The sequence below is a fragment of the Hyperolius riggenbachi genome, chromosome 2, assembly GCF_040937935.1.
Source record: "Hyperolius riggenbachi isolate aHypRig1 chromosome 2, aHypRig1.pri, whole genome shotgun sequence".
NCBI classification, from domain to species: domain Eukaryota; kingdom Metazoa; phylum Chordata; class Amphibia; order Anura; family Hyperoliidae; genus Hyperolius; species Hyperolius riggenbachi.
In genome coordinates, this window is record NC_090647.1 from 46,486,608 (window position 1) to 46,511,943 (window position 25,336).

At 48.8% G+C, this 25,336-nt stretch overlaps 1 protein-coding gene across 21 annotated transcripts in view; it reads left to right on the top strand.

Moving 5' to 3' along the window:
• TENM4 (teneurin transmembrane protein 4) overlaps positions 1 to 25,336 on the top strand; it is a 1,797,006-nt gene that overhangs the window by 1,664,161 nt on the left and 107,509 nt on the right. For all 21 annotated transcript variants that reach the window (XM_068266709.1, XM_068266713.1, XM_068266710.1 and 18 more), the window contains one exon: positions 3,353 to 3,499. In XM_068266709.1, the coding sequence (XP_068122810.1) occupies positions 3,353 to 3,499 (147 nt within the window). The remainder of the gene's footprint in view (positions 1 to 3,352; positions 3,500 to 25,336) is intronic.

Genomic DNA, 25,336 nt, shown 5'->3' on the forward strand with positions numbered 1-25,336 from the left:
AACCTCTTTAGCATGTGTATCTTACCCATCTGGGAGCTGATCCTGGACTATATCTTGCTATGTCCTATAAACCTTTGAGGCCAATGTAAAACTTTGTCCTATCTCCCTTAAAGGACAACTGAAGTGAGAAGAATATGGAGGGTGCCATATTTATTTCCTTTTCATTTTGAACAATACCAGTGGCCTGGCAGCCCTGCTTATCTATTTGGATGCAGTAGTGTCTGAATCACACCAGAAACAAGCATGCAACTAGTCTTGTCAGATCTGACAAGAATGTCAGAAACACCCAATAAGCTGCATGCTTGTTCAGGGTCTATTTCTAAAAGTATTAGAGGCAGAGGATCAGCAGCATAGCCAGGCAACTGGCACTGGATGTCCTGGTACCTTAGACTTTGCCCTTCATGAACCTACAAACCCCCGCAGAGCTTCACCACAAGTGTGCTGGCTGTCCTCCCTTACTTCCCTTGCCTGTCACAGGTAGCTACAAAGATCCCTTAGCAATAGGTAGCCAGAGGTACCCTCAGTAGGAAGTAGCGAGAGGTGCGCCTGGTTGAAGGGGGATCTTGTCAGTGAAATGCCGAGAGCAGGGTGAGTAACCTCTCATATACACTCTGCTCAGGACTCTGCATCATGGCCATTTCGTGTCTAGGACGCTCATTTACGCGATGTCCAGGCCTGATCTAACTATTTATTGGTCAGAATTGCCTGGAAGTCTTATTTCCACTTTGTGAACCACATATAGGACGACAAACACAGCTGCAATCGTTGTATGGTTGCCTTTCCTTTTTCTACTGAATGTGCCTAAAAGTTCAGCTTTCTAAGTCTTTAAATGAAAACAACAATGTACCTAAGCGCACTAATGAACAGTGGATGGCTATTCCTGCAGGTGCAGTACTGTCTCAACAAGATAGGTCAGCCGATGTGATGAGCATGAGAAGCAATACAGTACCTCTTCCAGCCGTGTATGTGGTGGGTGGTACCTCTCTCTATGCACAAATCTTGCTGTAATCCCGATATCCAGGGACACGCTGGCGCTCTGCTCAGCGTGGATGGAAACTGACCACGTGATTCCCTGGTCAGCTGACACCCGAACTTCCTGTTCCTGGCTTCTCTGCGCTCCAACAGTGGCTCCAATCCCCGTAGCAGTGAAGGCAACAGCGGCGCTTCCTGGCTGAGGGAAGATGAGCAGACAATAGTGTACACTGTGCGCTTAAAGGAGCCACGCAGGGGGTTATCACTTACTAGATAAAAACTTGTTTATTTGCACATAAAAATCTGCAGCCTCACTTCCCGACTCGAGTTTCGGCATTATGCCTTCGTCAGGGGTCCCCCATCCACGCTGAGGCTGCAGATTTACACTATTGTCTGCTCATCTTCCCTCAGCCAGGAAGCGCCGCTGTTGCCTTCACTGCTACGGGGATTGGAGCCACTGTTGGAGCGCAGAGAAGCCAGGAACAGGAAGTTCGGGTGTCAGCTGACCAGGGGATCACGTGGTCAGTTTCCATCCACGCTGAGCAGAGCGCCAGCGTGTCCCTGGATATCGGGATTACAGCAAGATTTGTGCATAGAGAGAGGTACCACCCACCACATACACGGCTGGAAGAGGTACTGTATTGCTTCTCATGCTCATCACATCGGCTGACCTATCTTGTTGAGACAGTACTGCACCTGCAGGAATAGCCATCCACTGTCCATTAGTGCGCTTAGGTACATTGTTGTTTTCATTTCTATTTTTGGGGCTTGGGACCCGCCCCCACCTTGTAGCTGCACACCACTCTTTGATTTTGCGCTGTGTCTTATTGTTCGTGTTTTCTAAGTCTTTGCAGACGAGTAGCAGGATGTGAATCCAATGAAGAACAGACATCGAGTCCTAGATATACAGCTAAAAAGCCCAATTAATCCCAAAATTGAAGCAGGTAACTTATCGAAGCAGTCATGGTAACTTGTGCAAATTATGGGCATTAACCTTGGAAATAAACTTTTCAAAACTGAAAAAACACATTGTGCAGTTGTACTTACCTACAGCTGCCACACCCCTTTCCACACAGGCTCCTCCTCTGCCTACCAGGTTTCCTTTGACTGAGATCTTATAAATGCTCACTGTGCACTTCCTGTGAACAGCAAGTCCCACCTACTCATGTTGACACATAATCTGGGCGCTGGAAGGCGCGGCTAGTAGAATGTTTGTAAAATGACTGATATTCTACTGTTGTGCGCTACGTAATTACTATAGTAAAATATTGGTAATTATTACCGATTTTTTTTTTTTTGTTTTGTTTTTGTTTTACTTTCGCCTATCCTGACCTCATTCTCACTTGAACACTCCTTCTATCGATGCCTAATACTAACCAACCCCCTAAACTGATGCCAAACCGACCTCCCCCAACCGATGCCTAACCCTAAATGACCACACCACCACCACTGATGTGGTCCTGACCCTAACTGATGCCTACCCACCACCCTTTCTCCCTCCCATCCCTAACTGCCCCCCCTCCATCCAAACCCAGGACTGTGGACTTGAGAAGTCGAGGCAATTTTTAGGTACTTAGAGTTGAAGTCTTCATAAAGTGAGGAGTTGGAGTCGGTTGATTTTTGTACTGAGTTGTATTTCATAAACTCAGTAAAAAAATCAACCGACTTCATAAAGGAATTGGAGTTGGACTATTTTTTGTACTGACTCCACAGCCCTGCCCAAACCGATGCCTAACCCTAAATGACAGCCCCACCACCACCAGCATCACTGATGCCTAACCCTAACTGACCCACTCATCCGATGCCTAACAAAATCTGGCCCCCCAACCAATGCCTAACCCTCGCTGACACTCCCATCCCGATGCCTAACCCTAAATGACCCACCACCACTTATGCCTAGCACTAACTGACCCACCCAACCAATGCCTAACCCCAACCGATGCCTAACCCTAACCAACCCCCTACGGCTACAGATAGTTCCCCAGCACCTTCTGTGCCCAAATTACCTGTCTATTACAACCCAAGGAGCCTGGAAAATGTAGTTTAGCACCTGTTCTTCCTACTCATGTAACATAGTTGCAGCTTACTGACCTGCCTACCGATTCAATCCAAAAAGGAGAAAAAGCAAGACGCAACGCAGCAACAGACGCATCTGGCCCATGAAACGGGCATTCTCTCCACCACTTTGCTGCAATACACCGCTTATATTCAGTGATTGCTACTGGAATAGTCCTCCCTCAATTTTGGGTTTAGTTCGGCATCAATAATGTGCACACCTTCGAATGTATGAATGTTAATTCTTTGCAATCCGTTTACAGTGGTTTTGTATTTTAGCAACTACTCCCATTAACCCAACGTCTGTTTTTGAATTTTTTTGCAGAGGGATGTCCCGGTTTGTGCAATGGGAACGGGCGCTGCACGCTGGATGTGAACGGCTGGAACTGCATCTGCACGCTGGGATGGCGAGGAGCGGGCTGCGACACCTCCATGGAGACCGCCTGCGGAGATGGCAAGGACAACGATGTCGGTAAGCGGCATTTTTTCTCTCGTCGCGGCGGAATCATTCCCGATGCTGTAATTACACAAAGTGCTTGTCAGTCATCCATTTCTCTGATGGGGTAATTGCGGGATGCACTGCGAGGAGGCGGCTATTTATTTCGTAAATATCCGTAAATGAGGGAGACGCGCAGGTAATGTTTGTCATTTGCTCGCCCCGTAATTATCGTCAGGATTTTACACTTCAGTCTCGGGGTCATCACCGTGTTTTATCACGCAAAGGAAAACATGTCAAATGGAAGGCTGCGACAAGGAGGATGCTGGGATCCCAACTCTTGTCTGCTTGTCACAAAATACAGATTTTTGCTCCTAAGGAAGGAACGAGGTAAATGGTTGGCACCACTTAGTAATTAAAGCTCTTTTATTTACATAGAGTAAAAGGCAGCTGTGACAGACTGCTGTTTGGGGCTGACACGCCCTTTATCAGACTACATCAGCTATAACTTATTGTGCAAACACAACACCCTTAAATACGCCACCACCGATGTGCTCAACCAATGACCACAAAGCAGGGCAAGCTATAGTGGAGGACAGTAGTGTGTAGGATATAGTGGAGGACACTGGTGTGTAGGATATAGTGGAGGACAGTGGTGTGTAGGATATAGTGGAGGACAGTGGTGTGTAGGATATAGTGGAGGACAGTGGTGTGTGTAGGATATAGTGGAGGACAGTGGTGTGAAGGATATAGTGGAGGACAGTGGTAGATAGGCTTTAGTGGAGGACGGTGGTGGATAGGCTTTAGTGGAGGACAGTGGTGGATAGGCTATAGTGGAGGACAGTGGTGTATGGGCTATCATGGAGGACAGTGGTGTATGGGCTATCATGGAGGACAGTGGTAGATAGGCTATAGTGGAGGACAGTGGTGTGTAGGATATAGTGGAGGACAGTGGTGTGTAAGCTATAGTGGAGCACAGTGGTGGATAGGCTATAGTGGAGGACAGTGGTGGATAGGCTATAGTGGAGGACAGTGGTGGATAGGCTATAGTGGAGGACAGTGGTGGATGGGCTATAGTGGAGGACAGTGGTGGATGGGCTATAGTGGAGGACAGTGGTGGATGGGCTATAGTGGAGGACAGTGGTGGATGGGCTATAGTGGAGGACAGTGGTGGATGGGCTATAGTGGAGGACAGTGGTGGATGGGCTATAGTGGAGGGCAGTGGTGGATAGGCTATAGTGGAGAACAGTGGTGGATAGGCTATAGTGGAGGACAGTGGTGTATGGGCTATCATGGAGGACAGTGGTGGATAGGATATAGTGGAGGACAGTGGTGGATAGGCTATAGTGGAGGACAGTGGTGGATGGGCTATAGTGGAGGACAGTGGTGGATAGGCTATAGTGGAGGACAGTGGTGGATGGGCTATAGTGGAGGACAGTGGTGGATGGGCTATAGTGGAGGGCAGTGGTGGATAGGCTATAGTGGAGGACAGTGGTGGATAGGCTATAGTGGAGAACAGTGGTGGATAGGCTATAGTGAAGGACAGTGGTGGATAGGCTATCGTGGAGGACAGTGGTGGATAGGCTATCGTGGAGGACAGTGGTGGATAGGCTATAGTGGAGGACAGTGGTGGATAGGCTTTAGTGGAGGACAGTGGTGGATAGGCTTTAGTGGAGGACGGTGGTGGATAGGCTTTAGTGGAGGACAGTGGTGGATAGGCTATAGTGGAGGACAGTGGTGTATGGGCTATCATGGAGGACAGTGGTGGATAGGCTATAGTGGAGGAAAGTGGTGGATAGGATATAGTGGAGGACAGTGGTGGATAGGCTATAGTGGAGGACAGTGGTGCATAGGCTATAGTGGAGGACAGTGGTGGATATGCTATAGTGGAGGACAGTGGTGGATAGGCTATAGTGGAGGACAGTGGTGGATAGGCTATAGTGGAGGACAGTGGTGGATAGGCTATAGTGGAGGACAGTGGTGGATAGCCTATAGTGGAGGACAGTGGTGTACAGGCTATAATAGAGGATAGTGGTGTATGGGCAATATTGAAGGACACTACTGAAAGGGTTAACAGCAGGCTTTAGTGGATACAGTCGCTGCTCACCTTATCATTGTCACAAAGTCCAGAACTTGGCCAGAAGACTGCAGTCTGGAGCTGGGAAAGAGTGAGTTGCAGGAAGTGACTGGGGAACAGTTCTTTACCAGATACTTCAAAAGTGGAGGTTTTCTTTCACATCAGCTAATCAGGGAGCTTCATAGATGAATACAAGATCTGCCACTCGGCTGTGCACAGAGAGATAAGAAAGGGAACAGTGCAGAAAAAGACGGGGGTGGGGAAGGCCAGCGGGGAGCCACATCTAATGTAGTATGTTGAGGATGGAGAGTCTCTCAAGTGCGCTGAAAACATATTAACTCGGTTATACGTACATTTAATAAAGGCGCCCGTTGAAAAGGATGCAGGAAATAGCTGGTATTAGACTATCGGTAAAATGACTGATATTCTACTACTTAACTCATATAGTAAACAATCTGTAATATATACCAATATTTTACTATGACCTAACCTAACACTAATCTCACAAAGAACCCTTCCTCTACTGATGCCTAACCCTAAGACCCTCCCCCTGCCTTTCCCTGTGGTGCCTAACTGCAACACCCCCGACCCTCCTGTGGTGCTTAACCGTAATACCCCCGATCCTTCTTTGGTGCTTAACTGTAATACCCCCGACCCTCCTGTGGTGCTTAACCGTAAAACCCCCCACCCTTCTTTGGTGCTTAATCGTAATACCCCTGACCCTCCTGCGGTGCTTAACCGTAAAACTCCCGCCCCTTCCTGTGGTGGCTAACGTTAACACCCCGCCCCGCCCTGTGGTGCCTAACCTTAACCCCCCTGCCACTCCCTGTGGTGCCTGACCTTAGCACCCTCGCCTTTCCCTGTGGTGCCTAACAGAAACACCCCCGCCCCTCCCTGTGGTGCCTAACCTTAACACCCCGCCCCTCCCTGTGGTGCCTAACCTTAACACCCCGCCCCTCCCTGTGGTGCCTAACCTTAACACCCCGCTCCTCCCTGTGGTGCCTAACCTTAACACCCCGCTCCTCCCTGTGGTGCCTAACCTTCACACCCCCGTCCCTCCCTGTGGTGCCTAACAGAAACACCCCCTCCCTGTGGTGCCTAACCTTAACACTCCGCCCCTCTCTGTGGTGCCTAACCTTAACACCCCACCCCTCCCTGTGGGGCCTAACCTTCACACCCCCGCCCCTCCCTGTGGTGTCTAACAGAAACACCCCCTCCCTGTGGTGCCTAACAGAAACACCCCCTCCCTGTGGTGCCTAACCGAAACACCCCCTCCCTGTGGTGCCTAACCTTAACACCCCCACCCCTCACTGTGGTGTCTAACCTTAACACCCCAGCTGTTTCCATTGGCTCGAGAAAAAAAAAAAAACCTTCTGTCTGAAATGAGTTCAACCTCATGATGTTGCCATACCTGGGGCTTCTTTCAGCCTCCCATAATTTTGGTGGCCCAACAGTTTTGCTGGCCTCCCATTTGTCGTGCTGCTGTCTCCCCTTTTTGAAAGCCACAACTGATCTCAGTTGCAGCCACGGCACATGCTCAGTCCTCCGTGTGCCTCCTTGTTTCCGCTTCGGGGCGTCTGTGCACGGCAGCAATGGCTGGGAATGTTCTGTGCATGCACAGTTCCTAAAGAACTGTAACCGTGCATGCTTTTTAAGGCACATTTTGGTGAACCAAAACAACACCAAAACTTTTCCTTGACTGAGCACATAGGCGGCTGGAGGTTATTGAGGGGCAGAAAACGGTGAAAAGTTAAAGCAGACCTAGAGTGAAAAAAAAAAAACTTATGTTGTAATAAATTGTATGTGTAGAACGGATAAAGAACAGAACATTAGTAACAAAGAAAATAGTCTCGTATTTTTTTTTTCAGTTATATAGCTTTTTTTGCATCATTCTGTCATATTTTCAGTTTACAAACCACACTCTTGCATTTTAAGATATAAAACAAAGCGGACATAATGACCCACTGAACTTTCCTGCAGTAAAACCTCATCTCAACCCCTCTCTCACTGTTTCTTTATTGTATTAGTGCTTCAGAAAAAGGCTTATATTGGGCCCAGTGGGTCGGAGAGCTCAGAGAAGCTCTTTTGCATAGATACGTTTCTTAACTCTTCCTGTACTGGAAAGCAATAGGAGACTCCTTCTTTTCTACTTATGTTCTATTTCTTAGCTGTACTACACATGCAAGTTTTTTTAAAGGAATACTGTAGGGGGGTTGGGGGAAAATGAGTTGAACTTACCCAGGGCTTTTAATGGTCCCCCGCAGACATCCTGTGCCCGCGCAGCCACTCACCGATGCTCCGGCCCCGCCTCCGGTTCACTTCTGGAATTTCAGACTTTAAAGTCTGAAAACCACTGCGCCTGCGTTGCCGTGTCCTCGCTCCCGCTGATGTCACCAGGAGCGTATGGCGCAGGCCCTGTATGGTCTGTGTCTGCGCAGTACACTCCTGGTGACATCAGCGGGAGCGAGGACACGGCAACGCAGGCGCAGTGGTTTTCAGACTTTAAAGTCAGTAATTCCAGAAGTGAACCAGAGACGGGGCCGGAGCATCGGTGAGTGGCTGCGCGGGCACAGGATGTCTGCAGGGGACCATTAGAAGCCCCAGGTAAGTTCAACTCATTTTCCCCCGAACTTCAGGTTTGCTTTGCCAGATAAAGGTTCCATGAGATGGTGCTGGTATTTTTCTGTTTTGCAAAACACCATTGTTTACAAAATGAAAAAGTATGCATAATTTATTTAAATGAATGATTTATTAAATGTTTCTTTAGACGTAAAAAAAAAATGTGTGTCGGAGTTGACATTTTTAATGTTTTTTTTTCTGTTGTTGTTGAAGATAATCCATAATTCAGCGATACTAGTACCTTTGTTTTGTGTTTTGAATTTTTATCTAGTTTGGTGCAGTTTTTATATCAGAAGCATTATCAGGTGTTACTTTTCATATTCAAGGTGTTTTATCATAATTAAGGGTGTAATATCACATCATGTAATTATAGCCGCTGTGCCTTAATGCGATCCTTCCACCTCCTATTATGACAAATGGCTGAGTTTGGGAAATGTTACTCTCCTCTGCTTTCCCTGCTTTACAAGAGAAATATAAAACATCTTTTAATCAGGTTGATGTTTTCATTTAAAAGTCAGAGAAATATTCACTATTTCAAATACCTGAAATCTGTTTTTACAGGGTTTTTAGGGGTTAAATGGTTTATTACGTACTGAGCGGGGAGGTACTGTTGCTGCAGTGCTGAACACAAAGAGTTAATCTCTCAGCAACCAAGTATATTGGTGGAGTCAAGTACTGAACAGTGACAGACGTTCATGAGCTGCCCACTTCCCTGGAAGCTGCTGTTTTTTTTGTATGAGTTCCGAGGTCATGTGACTGCTTTAAAGGGACTCTGAGCACCTCTCACGGGCATGCCTTTAAGCCAGACGACTTCCAACGAAGTCATGCTATGACCCCTCAGGAGGAGCCTCTTGCAATGGCCATGCGTGTCACTTCCTCTTCCTGCTTCATTCAGTGATGCACTCTTACGGAGAAGACCGCAGTGACCTGTAAGTTATAACATAGCCAAGATGGCAACTGCATTTTTAAATTGAAATCGAACAAAAACTATTTAGTGTACAACGGCGATTCAGGCATCAAATGAAAGAGGAGAGCACAAGCTACAGAAAGGTATGCATCTTTAAAGAGACACTGAAGCGAAAAAAAAAATGATATTATGATTTGTATGTGTAGTACAGCTAAGAAATTGATCAGATACATCAGTCTAATTGTTTCCAGTACATGAAGAGTTGAGAAACTCCAGTTACTTTTTCTCTGCTAGAGGAGAGGTCATTACTTCACAGACTGCTCTGAAAGACTCATTTTAAATGCTGAGTGTTGTGTAATCTGCACATATTATAGAATATTGCAATGTAGAAAAAAACACTATATACCTGAAAATAAAAGTATGAGAATATTTTCTTTGCTGCTAATCTTCTAGTAATTATTTATAGTACACAACCAATTCATTATATCATATATATTTTTTTCGCTTCAGTGTCTCTTTAAGTACTTTGCAGTACTGGTCGGAGTCTCTAGGCATACCCATAAGAGGTACTCGGAGTCCCTTTAAACATAAGGTTGTTATCCTTTATTTGAATGACCACAGGCTTTAAATTACTAACCCTCTGTCCCAGTCGATAATGGCACTCGGCTATACACATAGCTGATAACGTTACTAGGCTATACCTGCTGTGGGCTGATCCTGAATTAGACTGTATAAATACATTTCTGCACAGGAGTTGGGAATCCCTGAGCTAGAGTCCCACACAGGATTGGTCAGTGACACGCCCACTGTGCTGTTCTAGGGGGCGTTTGAAGTTTCATCATTTCCTGCTGTGGGCAGAGCCGACTGAGAAGATCTAACAGTTCTAATAAAGCAGCTTATAGTCTCATTTAAAAAAGCCGTTTTACAAATGCCTGGGAAAGCCAGGTATTTATCTTCAAGGTGAGCCAAATTTACCTTAAAACTCCTTACTGAGGAAAAGTGCAGCACAAATGATCACTGCACAGTGAGGGGATCATTATACTCATTTTAAGACCTCCCCATCCTTACCCTAATCCTGCCTATTCACTGATTAAACTGCACAGCATAAAGGGAGGGTTGAACTGGGGATGTGATCTCACAGGGAGCTGTTTCACTCCCCACAGAGGGAAGAGTATTTTTACCTTGAAATTCATATTGTTCAAAGCCTCCTATTATAGGCAAATCTGCTCTGCACTGTTCTCTTTCATTCCTCTCACTCCATGTTTATTTTATAAATTAGGAAATCTATATTACCACTTCGTTCCCCATTCCCTTCCCACCACCTGAAATGAATACAGTTATTCCGATGAAGAAATTATCTCCTAACCCTGCAGCATCCTTCCGAGCTCTGCGCTGGCGATCATGGTCTGGCCACACAGCCATCCCCATGTAACAGAGAGCCAATCACACACGACTCCTCTTCATCCATGGCGTATGCAAAGTGACTTCCCCAGTAATCCGGCCATGTCTGACACTGAAATTACTTGGCTCACAAAGCGGGATTAGTGTAAGTGGCGCTATCATAAAGCCAGAGATTTCCTTAATTGGAATCATAAAATAGGATTTTTTTTCCACCGAACGGTCCCTGCACCAGGAAGATAGACAGACTCTTCCACCTAATATGATTGGGAGGCTGTATTCCTCGGATACGCGGCCAGGCTCTCGTATTAACCTCGCTTGTGGAGACGGCTGTGATTGTAGAATAGGAGGATCTGTTTTGTGGGATTTAGCGATGATTCGCTGTCTTAAAGCAGACCTGTCTCTGTCCACCTGAGAACCCCAATTAATACTTACATGCCGTGTTTCGCTTAAAATAAGAGTGTTCTATTGATTTTTTTTGCACCAAAAGATGTGCTAGGGCTTATTTTCAGGGGATGGCTATATTTCTATGAACACACAAGTTCCTGTGTGGTGTGTCCTCCTGCCTTCCCCACTCTGCCGCCTCTTCCTCTGCTGGATTCACCTCTTGTGTGCCCGTGTCCCCACCTTGTTCCTTTTGTGCCCCCCCCCCCGATGTCTCCCTTTGTCCCCATGTTTTCCTCTAACCCCTGTCGTCCTGTGTCCCGTGTCCACTATGTCATCTTCTGCTTTCCATGTCCTCCTCTTACCCCCAGCTCCATGCCGCACTCTCCCTATGTCATCCGGTGTCCCCCTGCATCCTCCTCTTACCCCCCCGCTCCGTGTCCACTATCCATTGTGTCCTCAGGTGTCCCCCTGCATCCTCCTCTTACCCCCAGCTTCATTCCGCTGTGTCCTCGAGCTTCAGCCTATGGGGAAGAAGTACAACAACTTGTGTTTCTGCTGGAGCTGATGGTCTCGCAGGCGGGTCCATGGCTCCATGACTGGGCCAATCACTGCACTCTCTAAGTAGCTGCAGAGTGCAGTGATTGGCCAAATGACAGAGCCATGGTTCCGTCTGTGAGACCATGGGCACCAGTAATAACACAAGTTGCCATACTTTTCCCCCTTATTGCCGCTTGGGCTTACTTTTGGGGTAGGGCTTATATTTTGAGCATGCTTGAAATTCTTGCTTCCATTCAGGGTATGTCTTATTTTTGGGGAAACATTATTATTATCCATTCACATATCACTGATGCATTTTCAGCAGCATTTTACAGAGTATGTCAAACTAACCATGTTACGAGCTACCCCTCAGACATTCTGGAAGCTTTCTATTTGGCGTCGCAAAACTGGCGCTTATCGGCTACCCCCTAAACCGCAGTGCCGGGGAGGTACTTTATGGCATGAGGATGTCAGTAAGCGGCCTGACTGATACAGCGAGCAGCACAAGTCTTCAGGAAGCATTCAGTAAGCAGTGAAAGTGTTTGGAATGTGATTGTTTAATGGTCCCAGGGAGTTTCAGGTTGGCACAGAGACTTTGGTAAGCAGACAGCAAGCATCAGAAAAACATTACGCTTATTAACAAGAATATTTGTAACAGTACCAATATTCTGATTAGCTGCATCGCATGCGTAAAAAGGCAGAAGAATGAATGTATGGCTTCTTAAGTGCCTTGATTGAACAAATGCTTTCAAATCCATGCAGCTCCCTCCACCGCCCTGAGAAAATCAAAGCAGAATCGCTGCTCTGTGCTGCTCAGGAGTGAGGTCACACACTTAAAAAGGAACTTTAATGAAGGGGCAGGGATAATGTAACACTTGGGTCTAAGCCTCTTCCCATAAATATGTTGGACGGAATTTCACTTTAAATGATAGCGAATTAACCCTTCTGGTACAAAACAGTTAGCTTACTGCAGTGTTTTCAGAGCCGATGGTTTGCGATTTCTTGGCAAACGGCTGGTCAGCGTTTGTATGCACATCTTTGTGGCAAGTGCACTCATTTGGATGCCTGCTTAACTCAAGTTCCAGGAAATATCCCCACCCCCATGACCTTTGCTAAGGTGTCTACAGCAGTCTCTTTTCAGATGCTCCTCAAGGGTTGGATGTTTACTTCTATGTGTGTTCATTCCTCCCCCCCCCCTATAGGGAGCAATAAGAGGGAAACCAAATGGCAGCCTGGCCACAACCCCTTGCAAATAGCAATCTGGCCACGCCCTCTTCAGAATACACTGTGGGAGGGAGTCGGAATGGCAGCCTGGCCACACCCCCTTCAGAATGTACTATGGGAAGGAGATAGAATGGCAGCTTGGCCGCATCCCCTACAGAATGTACTGTGGGAGGGGTATGGACTGGCAGCCTGGCCACACCCCCTTCAGAATGCACGGTGGGAGGGATATGGACTGGCAGTCTGGCCACACCCCCTTCAGAATGTGCTGTGGGAAGGAGATGGACTGGCAGCCTGGCCACACCCCCTTCAGAATGCATGGTGGGAGGGAGATGGAATGGCAGCCTGGCCACATCCCCTACAGAATGTACTGTGGGAGGGATATGGACTGGCAGCCTGGCCACACCCCCTTCAGAATGCACGGTGGGAGGGATATGGACTTGCAGCCTGGCCACACCCCCTATAGAATGTGCTGTGGGAAGGAGATGGACTGGCAGCCTGGCCACACACCCTTCAGAATGCATGATGGGAGGGAGATGGAATGGAAGCCTTGCGACACCCCCTTCAGAAAGCACTGTGGGAGGGAGACTGAATGGCAGTCTGGCCACACCCCCTTCAGAATGCATGATGGGAGGGAGACGGAATGGCAGTCTGGCCACACCCCCTTCAGAATGCTCTGTGGGAGGGAGAAGGAATGTCAGCCTTATGTCCCCTTACAGAACGCACTTTGGATATGGCAGCCTGGCCATGGCCTCACCATTTTGCTGCTAAAACCGGACATCTATATAATTTTACTACTGATAGAGAAAAGCCTAATTATTACAAATCAGCTTCCAGTTCAGGCGAATTCCATTAAAAAAAGAAAGAAAATAAGAGTAATTTCTTTCTCCCCGCTAATTTCCAGGAGCTCTTTCTTTTAAGTCGCGCCATTGTCTTTAGCTGCATGCATGCTCCGTATGTTCATGACATTTGCGTGAAGACTTCCTGAGCGTGGAGCTGCCAGTAATCTGGGTATCAGTGTGAGCTGCTGTTTAGCCGGAGAACGTTCTAACTAATTAATTTTTTTCATGGGGATCAGCCATAGAAACTCACCAGGATTTGTTTTAAAGGTCAGAAAATGATGTTCTGCTAAGTAACTTGCATCTCAATTCATATTTCAGATACCAACATAAACAGGAGCTCCCGGGTCCTAGAAAGTCCTCCATACACTTTACTGATCTTCCTACTCCTGTTTACATTCACCGGAAAAAATTGATAATTTGAGTTAGCCAGTAAATGGTATCATCAGTGGGTGCTGTTATAACTCACCTTTTGCTCCGGCACCAGCAAACTCATCAGCAAGAGTTGCAAACACGACTCATCACAGCAAGCAGGAGATAGACTTTCTTAGGCATCTTCAAAGTTTGATGGAGTTTATTAAGTACACAGATATACAGATACTCATCTCTACATGTCGTTACAGCTTAGCGAAGCAATCGTTCTTTAAGTCCATTTGCTTTACAAGCTCTTGACTAACCTTCCTCCTGAATGTTAGTCAGTTATCTTCTTTCTTTTCTAAGTTACATCTTTTAGACCCTAGGTTCTCAACATGCGGTACGCGTACCCCAGGGGGTACTTCTGATGGGTCCAGGGGGTACTCGGGCTTGATATACTTAACCAAGAATTACAAATTTAGAGATTTAGAAAATTACAATTCTTATTTAAACAACATCAAATTAGTATTTTAGCTAATTAAAAGCAATAATAAATGCTTGCACATTGTTTAGAACCAATTATCATGTACTACGATTAAATATATATTTGTCAAGGGGTACTTGTGATCATGTTTACTATGCTAGGGGGTACTCGATGAGTACAGGGTTTTAAAAGGGGTACACACTTATAAAATGTTGAGAAACACTGTTTTAGACTACCTATGTACAGCATACATTATATCAGATTACATAAGGAAAGGAAATAATTAGGGGTTCCAGTCAGCATATAGAGAGCATGAAAGTAGGAATCAGAGAGCGCTCCGTCGGCCCATCCGGCCCTTTAATACTGACTAGGAAAGAGTTAAATGTGACCTCATCTTAGCCATCCCCCAGACCCGACTATTGGCTTAGACCCCTCGTGGTATCATAATACCCACCTACTCGATTAATATTATATGAGCCCCCGTGTCCCAGTTGCAAGAATGTGATATTTTGTAAATATGGCCTATGTTGATTGTTCCCGTAGTCCATTTGTCTGGGGCAGTGTAGGCCTGTGGCCTTCCTTCAGGAACATGTTCTCAGTATCTGCTTGTATTATCTGCTTCAAGCAGACACTGAGATGCTTCTGCCTGCATCACGAGAAACTCTATTTTAAAGGTATACTCTGCGAACAAGCCTTTTACCTAAACCTCAGGCCAAATAACTGAGACCTACTTAAATTATAACAGGTGCTAGAGAGATTGCAGGCTGGGTGGGTGGGAGATTACTGGATGGGTAAGTGGGTGGTTGGCAGACTGAAAACTGGATGGGTAAGTGAGTGGTTGGGAGATTGCAGGCTGTGGGTGGTTGAGACTGTAGTAGGCTGGGTGGGTAAGTGGGTGGTTGAGAGACTGTAGAAGGCTGGGTGGGAAAGTGGGAGACTGCAGACTGGGCAGGAGACTGTAGTAGGCAGGGTGGGTAAGTGAGTGGGTGGGAGACTGCAGGCTAGGTGGGAGACTGTAGTAGGCTTTGTGGGAGGTTGGGAGACTGCAGGTTGGGTGGGAGACTGTAGTGGGCTGTGTGAGTAAATGGGTGGTTGGGAGACTGCAGGCAGGGATGGAGACTGTAAGATTATAGATAGTTTACTATCTGTAAGTAGTGGTACAGTATATCATTAATTTTACCAGCAGCTTTCTCCAGTGCCCACATTACCGCAGTGTCCTTTTTAAACGTATGGGGTGGGGCAGAGGGACAATAAGTGGTGCATGCCAGAGGTATCCGACTAACCTTGCAGGATCGGGGCTCAAGTTCTCGGCAGAGTCGGCCTTTAGCGACTGCTTCCACGAGGATTAGTCTAGTGTGTGTACGAACATCAACAAGACAAGACAAATAACATTTATATTGCGCTTTTCTCCTTGCGGACTCAAAGCGCCAGGCACTAAGCAACCATTTTGAGGTCACTTGTTAAAGTGGACCTGAACTCTTGCACAGGACAGATGGAAAACACAGAGAAATCCACCTAGTATGTATTTAGAGAGTTTAGCCTGTCTAATTCTCCCTCACCTGTGACTAATTACAACTTTAATTTGAACTCTCAGCTGTGTCAGCTGGCTGCCTCAGCATAGCAGTTAATTTGTAAACAAAGAATATTAACTCTGTCTGCTTTTGTGAAAGCAGGAAGTACACACACTGCAGATTTATTGCAGGATTTGTATGCGCTGTACCAAATAATTTTTTAAAAAGATTATTATGTGGTTGCTTATCTCTGTAGGATCGCTTTTTATTATCAACCCAGGAGATGCAATAATGTTCTTATTGAGAATTAGGGATGGTCAGTGAGATGCAAATCATTTTGAGTTGGTGCAGCACCCTGCTAATTTTGTATGCAAATGTATACAGCTTGAAAATTAACCAATCACATCCTCCTGAGGTAAAATTCGATTTGGTCCATGCTTCAAGTTGCATGAATTTGCATATAATTGTGCAATCCTGTGTTCACTCGAAAAATGTTTGCATCTCGTTAACCATCCCTAGTGGGAATTTATTTTGGAACCCAAATGCAGCAGGACCACAGATCTAAAAGCCTGATACACAACTTCAATTTTGATTGTCCAATTGGCCAGGATTTTCAAGGGGGGGGGGGGGGGGGGGATTCCTGAAAGCTCTCCCTCAGCCGTGCACAATACAGTATAATAATATGGTAGGACATCATGCTGGGTACACATAATGCAATTTCCCGTCTGACTGACAGGATCTGACAATTATTTCCTAAATGTTCGATCTGATCCCGATCGACAACAGGAGCGATCAGGAGCAGTTTAGATACAGATAATAATGACAGTAAACATTGCTAATGAAGGGGAAAGTGAAGCATTTAAACAGCAGGGCACAGGGCTGTGCTCATACCTGACTCTGCTAAGTTCCCCAGAGCTGCTCCATGCTCTGTACACACTGATGCTCCATGCTCTGTACACACTGATGCTCCATGCTCTGTACACACACTGCTGCTCCATGCTCTGTACCCACGCTTCTTCTCCATGCTCTGTACACACTCTGCTGCTCCATGCTCTGTACACACGCTGCTACTCCATGCTCTCTACACACACTGCTGCTCCATGTTCTGTACACACGCTGCTGCTCCATGCTCTGTACGCACGCTGCTGCTCCATGCTCTGTACGCACGCTGCTGCTCCATGCTCTGTACACACGCTGCTTCTCTATGCTCTGTACACATGCTGCTGCTCCATGCTCTGTTCACACGCTGCTACTCCATGCTCTCTACACATGCTGCTGCTCCATGCTCTGTACACATGCTGCTGCTCCATGCTCTGTACACACGCTGCTGTACCATGCTCTGTACACACGCTGCTGCTCCACGCTCTGTACACACGCTGCTGCTCCACGCTCTGTACACACGCTGCTGCTCCACGCTCTGTACACACGCTGCTGCTCCATGCTCTGTACACACGCTGCTGCTCCATGCTCTGTACACACGCTGCTGCTCCATGCTCTGTACACACGCTGCTGCTCCATGCTCTGTACACACGCTGCTGCTCCATGCTCTGTACACACGCTGCTGCTCCATGCTCTGTACACACGCTGCTGCTCCATGCTCTGTACACACGCTGCTGCTCCATGCTCTGTACACACGCTGCTGCTCCAGGCTCTGTACACACGCTGCTGCTCCAGGCTCTGTACACACGCTGCTGCTCCATGCTCTGTACACACGCTGCTGCTCATTGCTCTGTACACACGCTGCTGCTCCATGCTCTGTACACACGCTGCTGCTCCAGGCTCTGTACACACGCTGCTGCTCCATGCTCTGTACACACACTGCTGCTCCATGCTCTGTACACACGCTGCTGCTCCACGCTCTGTACACACGCTGCTGCTCCACGCTCTGTACACACGCTGCTGCTCCATCCAAAGTCAACTGTTGCAAGGAAAGAAAGGGGGCAGTGCTATGAGCTGCAGGATCCCTGCAGATATTCTGGTGTCTCAACTTGCACCTGTCCCCAGACACTAAACTGGCCCTGGTCTGAGGGGGGATTCTGGGCAGCTGTAATCCCCCCCCTGCGTTTGCCTATGACTTCCAGGTAATATGAGGGTCAACGGACTTTGAATGGTATGAACAGATTGTGCAGATAAACAACGCCATGTTCTAGATCTGAAATTAGTTTATTGTGGTTAAAATAATCAGAGAAATCAGAGGATAAGACCTTTCTTTACATCCTTTCCCCAAACGCCCTTGAAAGGCATTTCATCCAGCGAGTAGCGCTGTTACGCTGGTGTAAAGGAGCCATTCCGGAGCTCTCAGCTTGTGATACGCTGTGATGATTCCCCCCCCCCCCCCCCCCCCACAACTAGAGTTGGGCCGAACCTCCGATTTTAGGTTCGCGAACCGGGTTCGCGAACTTTCGCGGAACGTTCGGTTCGCGTTAAAGTTCGGGAACCGCAATAGACTTCAATGGGGATGCGAACTTTGAAAAAAAAAAATAATTATGCTGGCCACAAAAGTGATGGAAAAGATGTTTCAAGGGGTCTAACACCTGGAGGGGGGCATGGCGGAGTGGGATACACGCCAAAAGTCCCCGGGAAAAATCTGGATTTGACGCAAAGCAGCGTTTTAAGGGCAGAAATCACATTGAATGCTAAATGACAGGCCTAAAGTGCTTTAAAACATCTTGCATGTGTATACATCAATCAGGTAGTGTAATTAAGGTACTGCTTCACACTGACACACCAAACTCACCGTGTAACGCACCGCAAACAGCTGTTTGTACTAGTGACGGCCGTGCTGGACTGGTGCGCACCATGGCGAGAGTGCAGGTTTTTGTGGCTTTACAGCCCATATGGTCGGCCTGGCTGATGTAGCTGAATGACAGAACAGTGACTGTCCAGCTGATCAAATTTGGTCTGACCACAATGAAGCAACGACCTTATTATCTTTTGTGTGCCTCCCGAGACACTCATCTAGGCGCCGGTCATTGCTTCATTGTGATACGCAAGCCCCTTCACCACGGCAAGGTAATGATCACGAAGGGGAATGGGCGCATGTACATGCCTTTTCTTTTGTTGTTGCAGCTGCCCTCAGTGCAGCCAGAAAAATTAGGCAGTCATGTACACGCACCATAAAAATTATTACAGCGGCCGCTGCTAGCAGCGGCCTAAAAAATTCAGCAATCCGCCTGGAGTCCCGGACCCTGTTGGTGGTGGCGGAGAAGGTAGTGAAGCGGCCTGCAGGCAGACATGCTGTGTGGAGGGACTGGGAGCGACTTAGTCTTTTTGGGGCAGGCCAGGCAGCCAGTCACACGGCGTGCAGGCAGAGATGCTGTGTGTGCGGGGACTGACTTAGTCTTGGGGCGGGCAGCAGCCCTCCGGGATCCATGCCTCATTCATTTTGATAAAGGTGAGGTACTTAACACTTTTGTGACTTAGGCGACTTCTCTTCTCTGTGACAATGCCTCCAGCTGCGCTGAAGGTCCTCTCTGACAGGACGCTTGCGGCAGGGCAGGAGAGAAGTTGGATGGCAAATTGGGACAGCTCTGGCCACAGGTCAAGCCTGCGCACCCAGTAGTTCAAGGGTTCCTCATCGCTGTTCACAGCAGTGTCTACATCCACACTTAAGGCCAGGTAGTCGGCTACCTGCCGGTCGAGGCGTTGGTGGAGGGTGGATCCGGAAGGGCTACGGCGAGGCGTTGGACTAAAGAACGTCCGCATGTCCGACATCACCATGAGATCGCTGGAGCGTCCTGTCTTTGACTGTGTGGACACGGGAGGAGTATTAGTGGCAGTGGTACCTTGCTGGCGTTGTGCCGTCACATCACCCTTAAAGGCATTGTAAAGCATAGTTGACAGCTGGTTCTGCATATGCTGCATCCTTTCCACCTTCCGGTGAGTTGGTAACAGGTCCGCCACTTTGTGCCTGTACCGAGGGTCTAGTAGTGTGGCCACCCAGTACAGCTCATTCCCCTTGAGGTTTTTTATACGGGGGTCCCTCAACAGGCAGGACAGCATAAAAGACGACATCTGCACAAAGTCGGATCCAGTACCCTCCATCTCCTCTTGCTCTTCCTCAGTGACGTCAGGTAAGTCAACCTCCTCCCCCCAGCCGCGAACAATACCACGGGAAGGTTGAGCAGCACAAGCCCCCTGCGACGCCTGCTGCGGTTGTTGTCCTGCCGCTGTCCCCTCCTCCTCCTCCTCCTCCTCCCCCAAAGAAACACCTTGCTCATCATCCTCTGAGTCTGACTCGTCTTCTGCACACGACCTCTCTTCTTCCTCCTCCTCCCCCCTCTGTGCTGCCGCAGGTGTTGAGGAAACAGCTGGGTCTGATGAAAATTGGTCCCATGCCTGTTCCTGCCGTAACGGTTCCTGGTCACGCTCATTCGCAGCTTCATCCGCCACTCTACGCACAGCACGCTCCAAGAAGTACGCGTAGGGAATTAAGTCGCTGATGGTGCCCTCACTGCGGCTCACCAGGTTGGTCACCTCCTCAAACGGCCGCATGAGCCTGCATGCATTTTTCATCAGTGTCCAGTTGTCGGGCCAGAACATCCCCATCTTCCCAGACTGTTTCGTTCTACTCCAGTTGTAGAGGTACTGGGTGACGGCTTTCTTCTGTTCTAGCAGGCGGGAGAACATGAGCAGGGTCGAGTTCCATCGAGTGGGGCTATCGCAAATGAGGCGTCTCACCGGCATGTTGTTTTTACGCTGAATCTCTGCAAATCGTGCCATGGCTGTGTAAGAGCGCCTCAAATGCCCACAGAACTTCCTGGCCTGCTTCAGGACATCCGCTAAGCCAGGGTACTTTGCCACAAATCTTTGAACCACTAGATTCATGACATGTGCCATGCAGGGTATGTGTGTCAGCTTCCCCATATGCAAAGCGGCAAGCAGATTGCTGCCGTTGTCGCACACCACGTTGCCTATCTCCAGGTGGTGCGGGGTCAGCCACTCATCCACCTGTTTCTTAAGAGCAGCCAGGAGAGCTGCTCCAGTGTGACTCTCCGCTTTGAGACAAGCCATGTCTAAGATGGCGTGACACCGTCGTACCTGGCATGCAGCATAGGCCCTGCGGAGCTTGGGCTGTGTAGCTGGAGAGGAGAACTGCCACTCAGCCAAGGAGGAGGAGGAGGACAGCGAAGAGCATGTAGCAGGAGGAGAGGAGGTGGCAGGAGGCCTGCCTGCAAGCCGTGGAGGTGTCACAATTTGGTCCGCCGCTTTCTGCTTGCCATCGTTCACCACCAGGTTCACCCAATGGGCTGTGTAGGTAATGTAGCGGCCCTGCCCATGCTTGGCAGACCAGCCATCCGTGGTCAGGTGTACCCTTGACCCAACGCTCTTCGCAAGAGATGACACCACTTGCCTCTCAACTTCACGGTGCAGTTGGGGTATGGCCTTTCTCGAAAAATAAGTGCGGCCTGGCATCTTCCACTGCGGTGTTCCGATGGCCACAAATTTACGGAAGGCCTCAGAGTCCACCAGCCGGTATGGTAACAGCTGGCGAGCTAACAGTTCCGCCACGCCAGCTGTCAGACGCCGGGCAAGGGGGTGACTGGCCAAAAGTGGCTTCTTCCGCTCAAACATTTCCTTCACGGACACCTGACTGCTGCTGTGGGCAGAGGAGCAGGAACCGCTCAAGGGCAGAGGCGGAGTGGAGGAGGGTGCCTGTGAAGGTGCAAAGGAGAAAGCGGCAGAAGCAGATGATGCACCTGAAGGAGGAAGAGGAGAAGGAGGGTGACTTTTCTTTTGTGTGCTGCTGCTGCTTTTGCTCAGGTGGCCATCCCATTGCTGTTTGTGCCTTTTCTCCAGGTGCCTTCGTAAGGCACTTGTCCCTACGTGAGTGTTGGCCTTTCCACGGCTCAATTTTTGTTGGCAGAGCGAACAGATGGCTTTGGTCCGATCTGAGGCACACACATTAAAAAATTTCCACACCGCTGAGCCACCCTGGGATGTGGGCACTATGGGGACCTCAGCAGCTGATGCTGAAGGGCAAGTTGGCTGGCTGTACATAGGTGGCGATACATGGTGCCGGACTCTGCCACCAGCTGTTTCTGACGAAGAGCTGCCCCAGCTTCTTTCAGCAACTTCTCTCCTCCTACTACTCTCTGACTCCCCCTCTGAACTGTCCCCCTCTTCATCTCCTCTATTGGGAACATACAGAGGATCCCTATTACCGTCATCATCGTAGTCATCCTGCCCAGCTTCGCTTGCCTCAGACAAATCCAAACTTGCACCATCAGTAGGTCCTTCATCCTCCTGACACGTTACATCCATAGTGTTGCCGCGTAACTCAGACATATTAGCTGGTGAAAATTCATCTGGCTGTAACAACAATGGCTGTGCATCAGTGATTTCAACACTAAATAATTCTTGCGAAGTGTCAAATGCAGCGGAAGTGGTGCTAGTAGTAGCGCTGGTGGCTGAGCAAGATGAGGTGTTCTGTGTCGCTAAATACTCAACCACGTCCTGACAATCTTGGGAGGTGATGGGACGTGCCTTCTTCCGAGCACTGTACTGTGGGCCAGATCCACACGAAATTACATTTACACGACCTCGCGCAGACCTGCCGGGTGGCCTTCCTCTGCCTCTGCCACTACCTCTTCCTCTTCCTCTACCTGTTTTGTCCATATTGGGTATGCACGGAGTGGTATATCACACTGCGTGCACTCACGTAGGTAGGTGGGTTCACTTAACTGCACAGGTATGCGCACTGATGCGGTGGGTTCACTGAACAGAACAGGTATACAGTGGCGGGTTCACAGAACAGGTATACAGTGGCGGGTCCACTGAACAGAACAGGTATACAGTGGCGGGTTCACAGAACAGGTATGCAGTGGCAGGATCACTGAACACAATAGGTATGCAGTGGCGTGTTCACTAAACAGGTATACAGTGGCGGGTCCACTGAACAGAACAGGTATACAGTGGCGGGTCCACTGAACAGAACAGGTATACAGTGGCGGGTCCACTGAACAGAACAGGTATACAGTGGCGGGTTCACAGAACAGGTATACAGTGGCGGGTCCACTGAACAGAACAGGTATACAGTGGCGGGTTCACAGAACAGGTATGCAGTGGCAGGATCACTGAACACAATAGGTATGCAGTGGCGTGTTCACTAAACAGGTATACAGTGGCGGGTCCACTGAACAGAACAGGTATACAGTGGCGGGTCCACTGAACAGAACAGGTATACAGTGGCGGGTCCACTGAACAGAACAGGTATACAGTGGCGGGTTCACAGAACAGGTATACAGTGGCGGGTCCACTGAACAGAACAGGTATACAGTGGCGGGTTCACAGAACAGGTATGCAGTGGCAGGATCACTGAACACAATAGGTATGCAGTGGCGTGTTCACTAAACAGGTATACAGTGGCGGGTCCACTGAACAGAACAGGTATACAGTGGCGGGTCCACTGAACAGAACAGGTATACAGTGGCGGGTTCACAGAACAGGTATACAGTGGCGGGTCCACTGAACAGAACAGGTATACAGTGGCGGGTTCACAGAACAGGTATGCAGTGGCAGGATCACTGAACACAATAGGTATGCAGTGGCGTGTTCACTAAACAGGTATACAGTGGCGGGTCCACTGAACAGAACAGGTATACAGTGGCGGGTCCACTGAACAGAACAGGTATACAGTGGCGGGTCCACTGAACAGAACAGGTATACAGTGGCGGGTTCACAGAACAGGTATACAGTGGCGGGTCCACTGAACAGAACAGGTATACAGTGGCGGGTTCACAGAACAGGTATGCAGTGGCAGGATCACTGAACACAATAGGTATGCAGTGGCGTGTTCACTAAACAGGTATACAGTGGCGGGTCCACTGAACAGAACAGGTATACAGTGGCGGGTCCACTGAACAGAACAGGTATACAGTGGCGGGTCCACTGAACAGAACAGGTATACAGTGGCGGGTTCACAGAACAGGTATACAGTGGCGGGTCCACTGAACAGAACAGGTATACAGTGGCGGGTTCACAGAACAGGTATGCAGTGGCAGGATCACTGAACACAATAGGTATGCAGTGGCGTGTTCACTAAACAGGTATACAGTGGCGGGTCCACTGAACAGAACAGGTATACAGTGGCGGGTCCACTGAACAGGTATACAGTGGCGGGTCCACTGAACAGAACAGGTATACAGTGGCGGGTTCACAGAACAGGTATGCAGTGGCAGGTTCACTGAACACAACAGGTATGCAGTGGCGGGTTCACTGAACAGGTATACAGTGGCGGGTCCACTGAACAGAACAGGTATACAGTGGCGGGTCCACTGAACAGAACAGGTATACAGTGGCGGGTCCACTGAACAGAACAGGTATACAGTGGCGGGTTCACAGAACAGGTATACAGTGGCGGGTCCACTGAACAGAACAGGTATACAGTGGCGGGTCCACAGAACAGGTATGCAGTGGCAGGATCACTGAACAGGTATGCAGTGGCAGGATCACTGAACAGGTATGGAGTGGCAGGATCACAGTACAGGTATGCAGTGGGCTGAGGGCTCACTGAACAGAACAGGTATGCAGTGGCAGGATCACTGAACAGGTATGGAGTGGCAGGATCACAGTACAGGTATGCAGTGGGCTGAGGGCTCACTGAACAGAACAGGTATGCAGTGGCAGGATCACTGAACAGGTATGCAGTGGCAGGATCACAGTACAGGTATGCAGTGGGCTGAGGGCTCACTGAACAGAACAGGTATGCAGTGGCAGGATCACTGAACAGGTATGGAGTGGCAGGATCACAGTACAGGTATGCAGTGGGCTGAGGGCTCACTGAACAGAATAGGTATGCAGTGGCAGGATCACTGAACAGGTATGCAGTGGCAGGATCACTGAACAGGTATGCAGTGGCAGGATCACAGTACAGGTATGCAGTGGCAGGATCACAGTACAGGTATGCAGTGGGCTGAGGGCTCACTGAACAGAACAGGTATGCAGCCAGGAAGAAGTTAAGCCTAACTAATCTTTCCCTATATGAGAGACTGCAGCAGCTCGCCCTACTCTCACTAATGCAGGCACACGAGTGGCCGTAATGGCCGCCGCTGCCTGCCTTATATAAGGGGGGGTGGGGCTCCAGGGGCTAGTGTAGCCTAATTGGCTACACTGGGCCTGCTGACTGTGATGTAGAGGGTCAAAGTTGACCCTCAGTGCATTATGGGGCGAACCGAACTTCTTCCGCAAAAGGTTCGCGTGCGGTACCCGCACGCGAACCACCTACGTTCGCGCGAACCACGTTCGCCGGCAAACCGTTCGGCCCAACTCTACCCACAACATCTCACATTCCATCTGGCAGATGCTGCAAGGGAGAAGGCCATGTGCACTGCTCTTTCATGCGGTTACAGATGAGCGCTTCTCCAAACCGTCTCCAAGTTTACTGTGCAAGGCCAACCAGGCTTAGAGGGGCGGAAAGTCAGCACGTCTGAAGTTTACAGCCTCTTAAAGCAGAAATCCCGGCTTTTCAGTGTTCCTGGATATACTCATGGAAGAGCTAAGCCTAAAAGGAACCAGACATAATTTTTTAACTCCTAGTT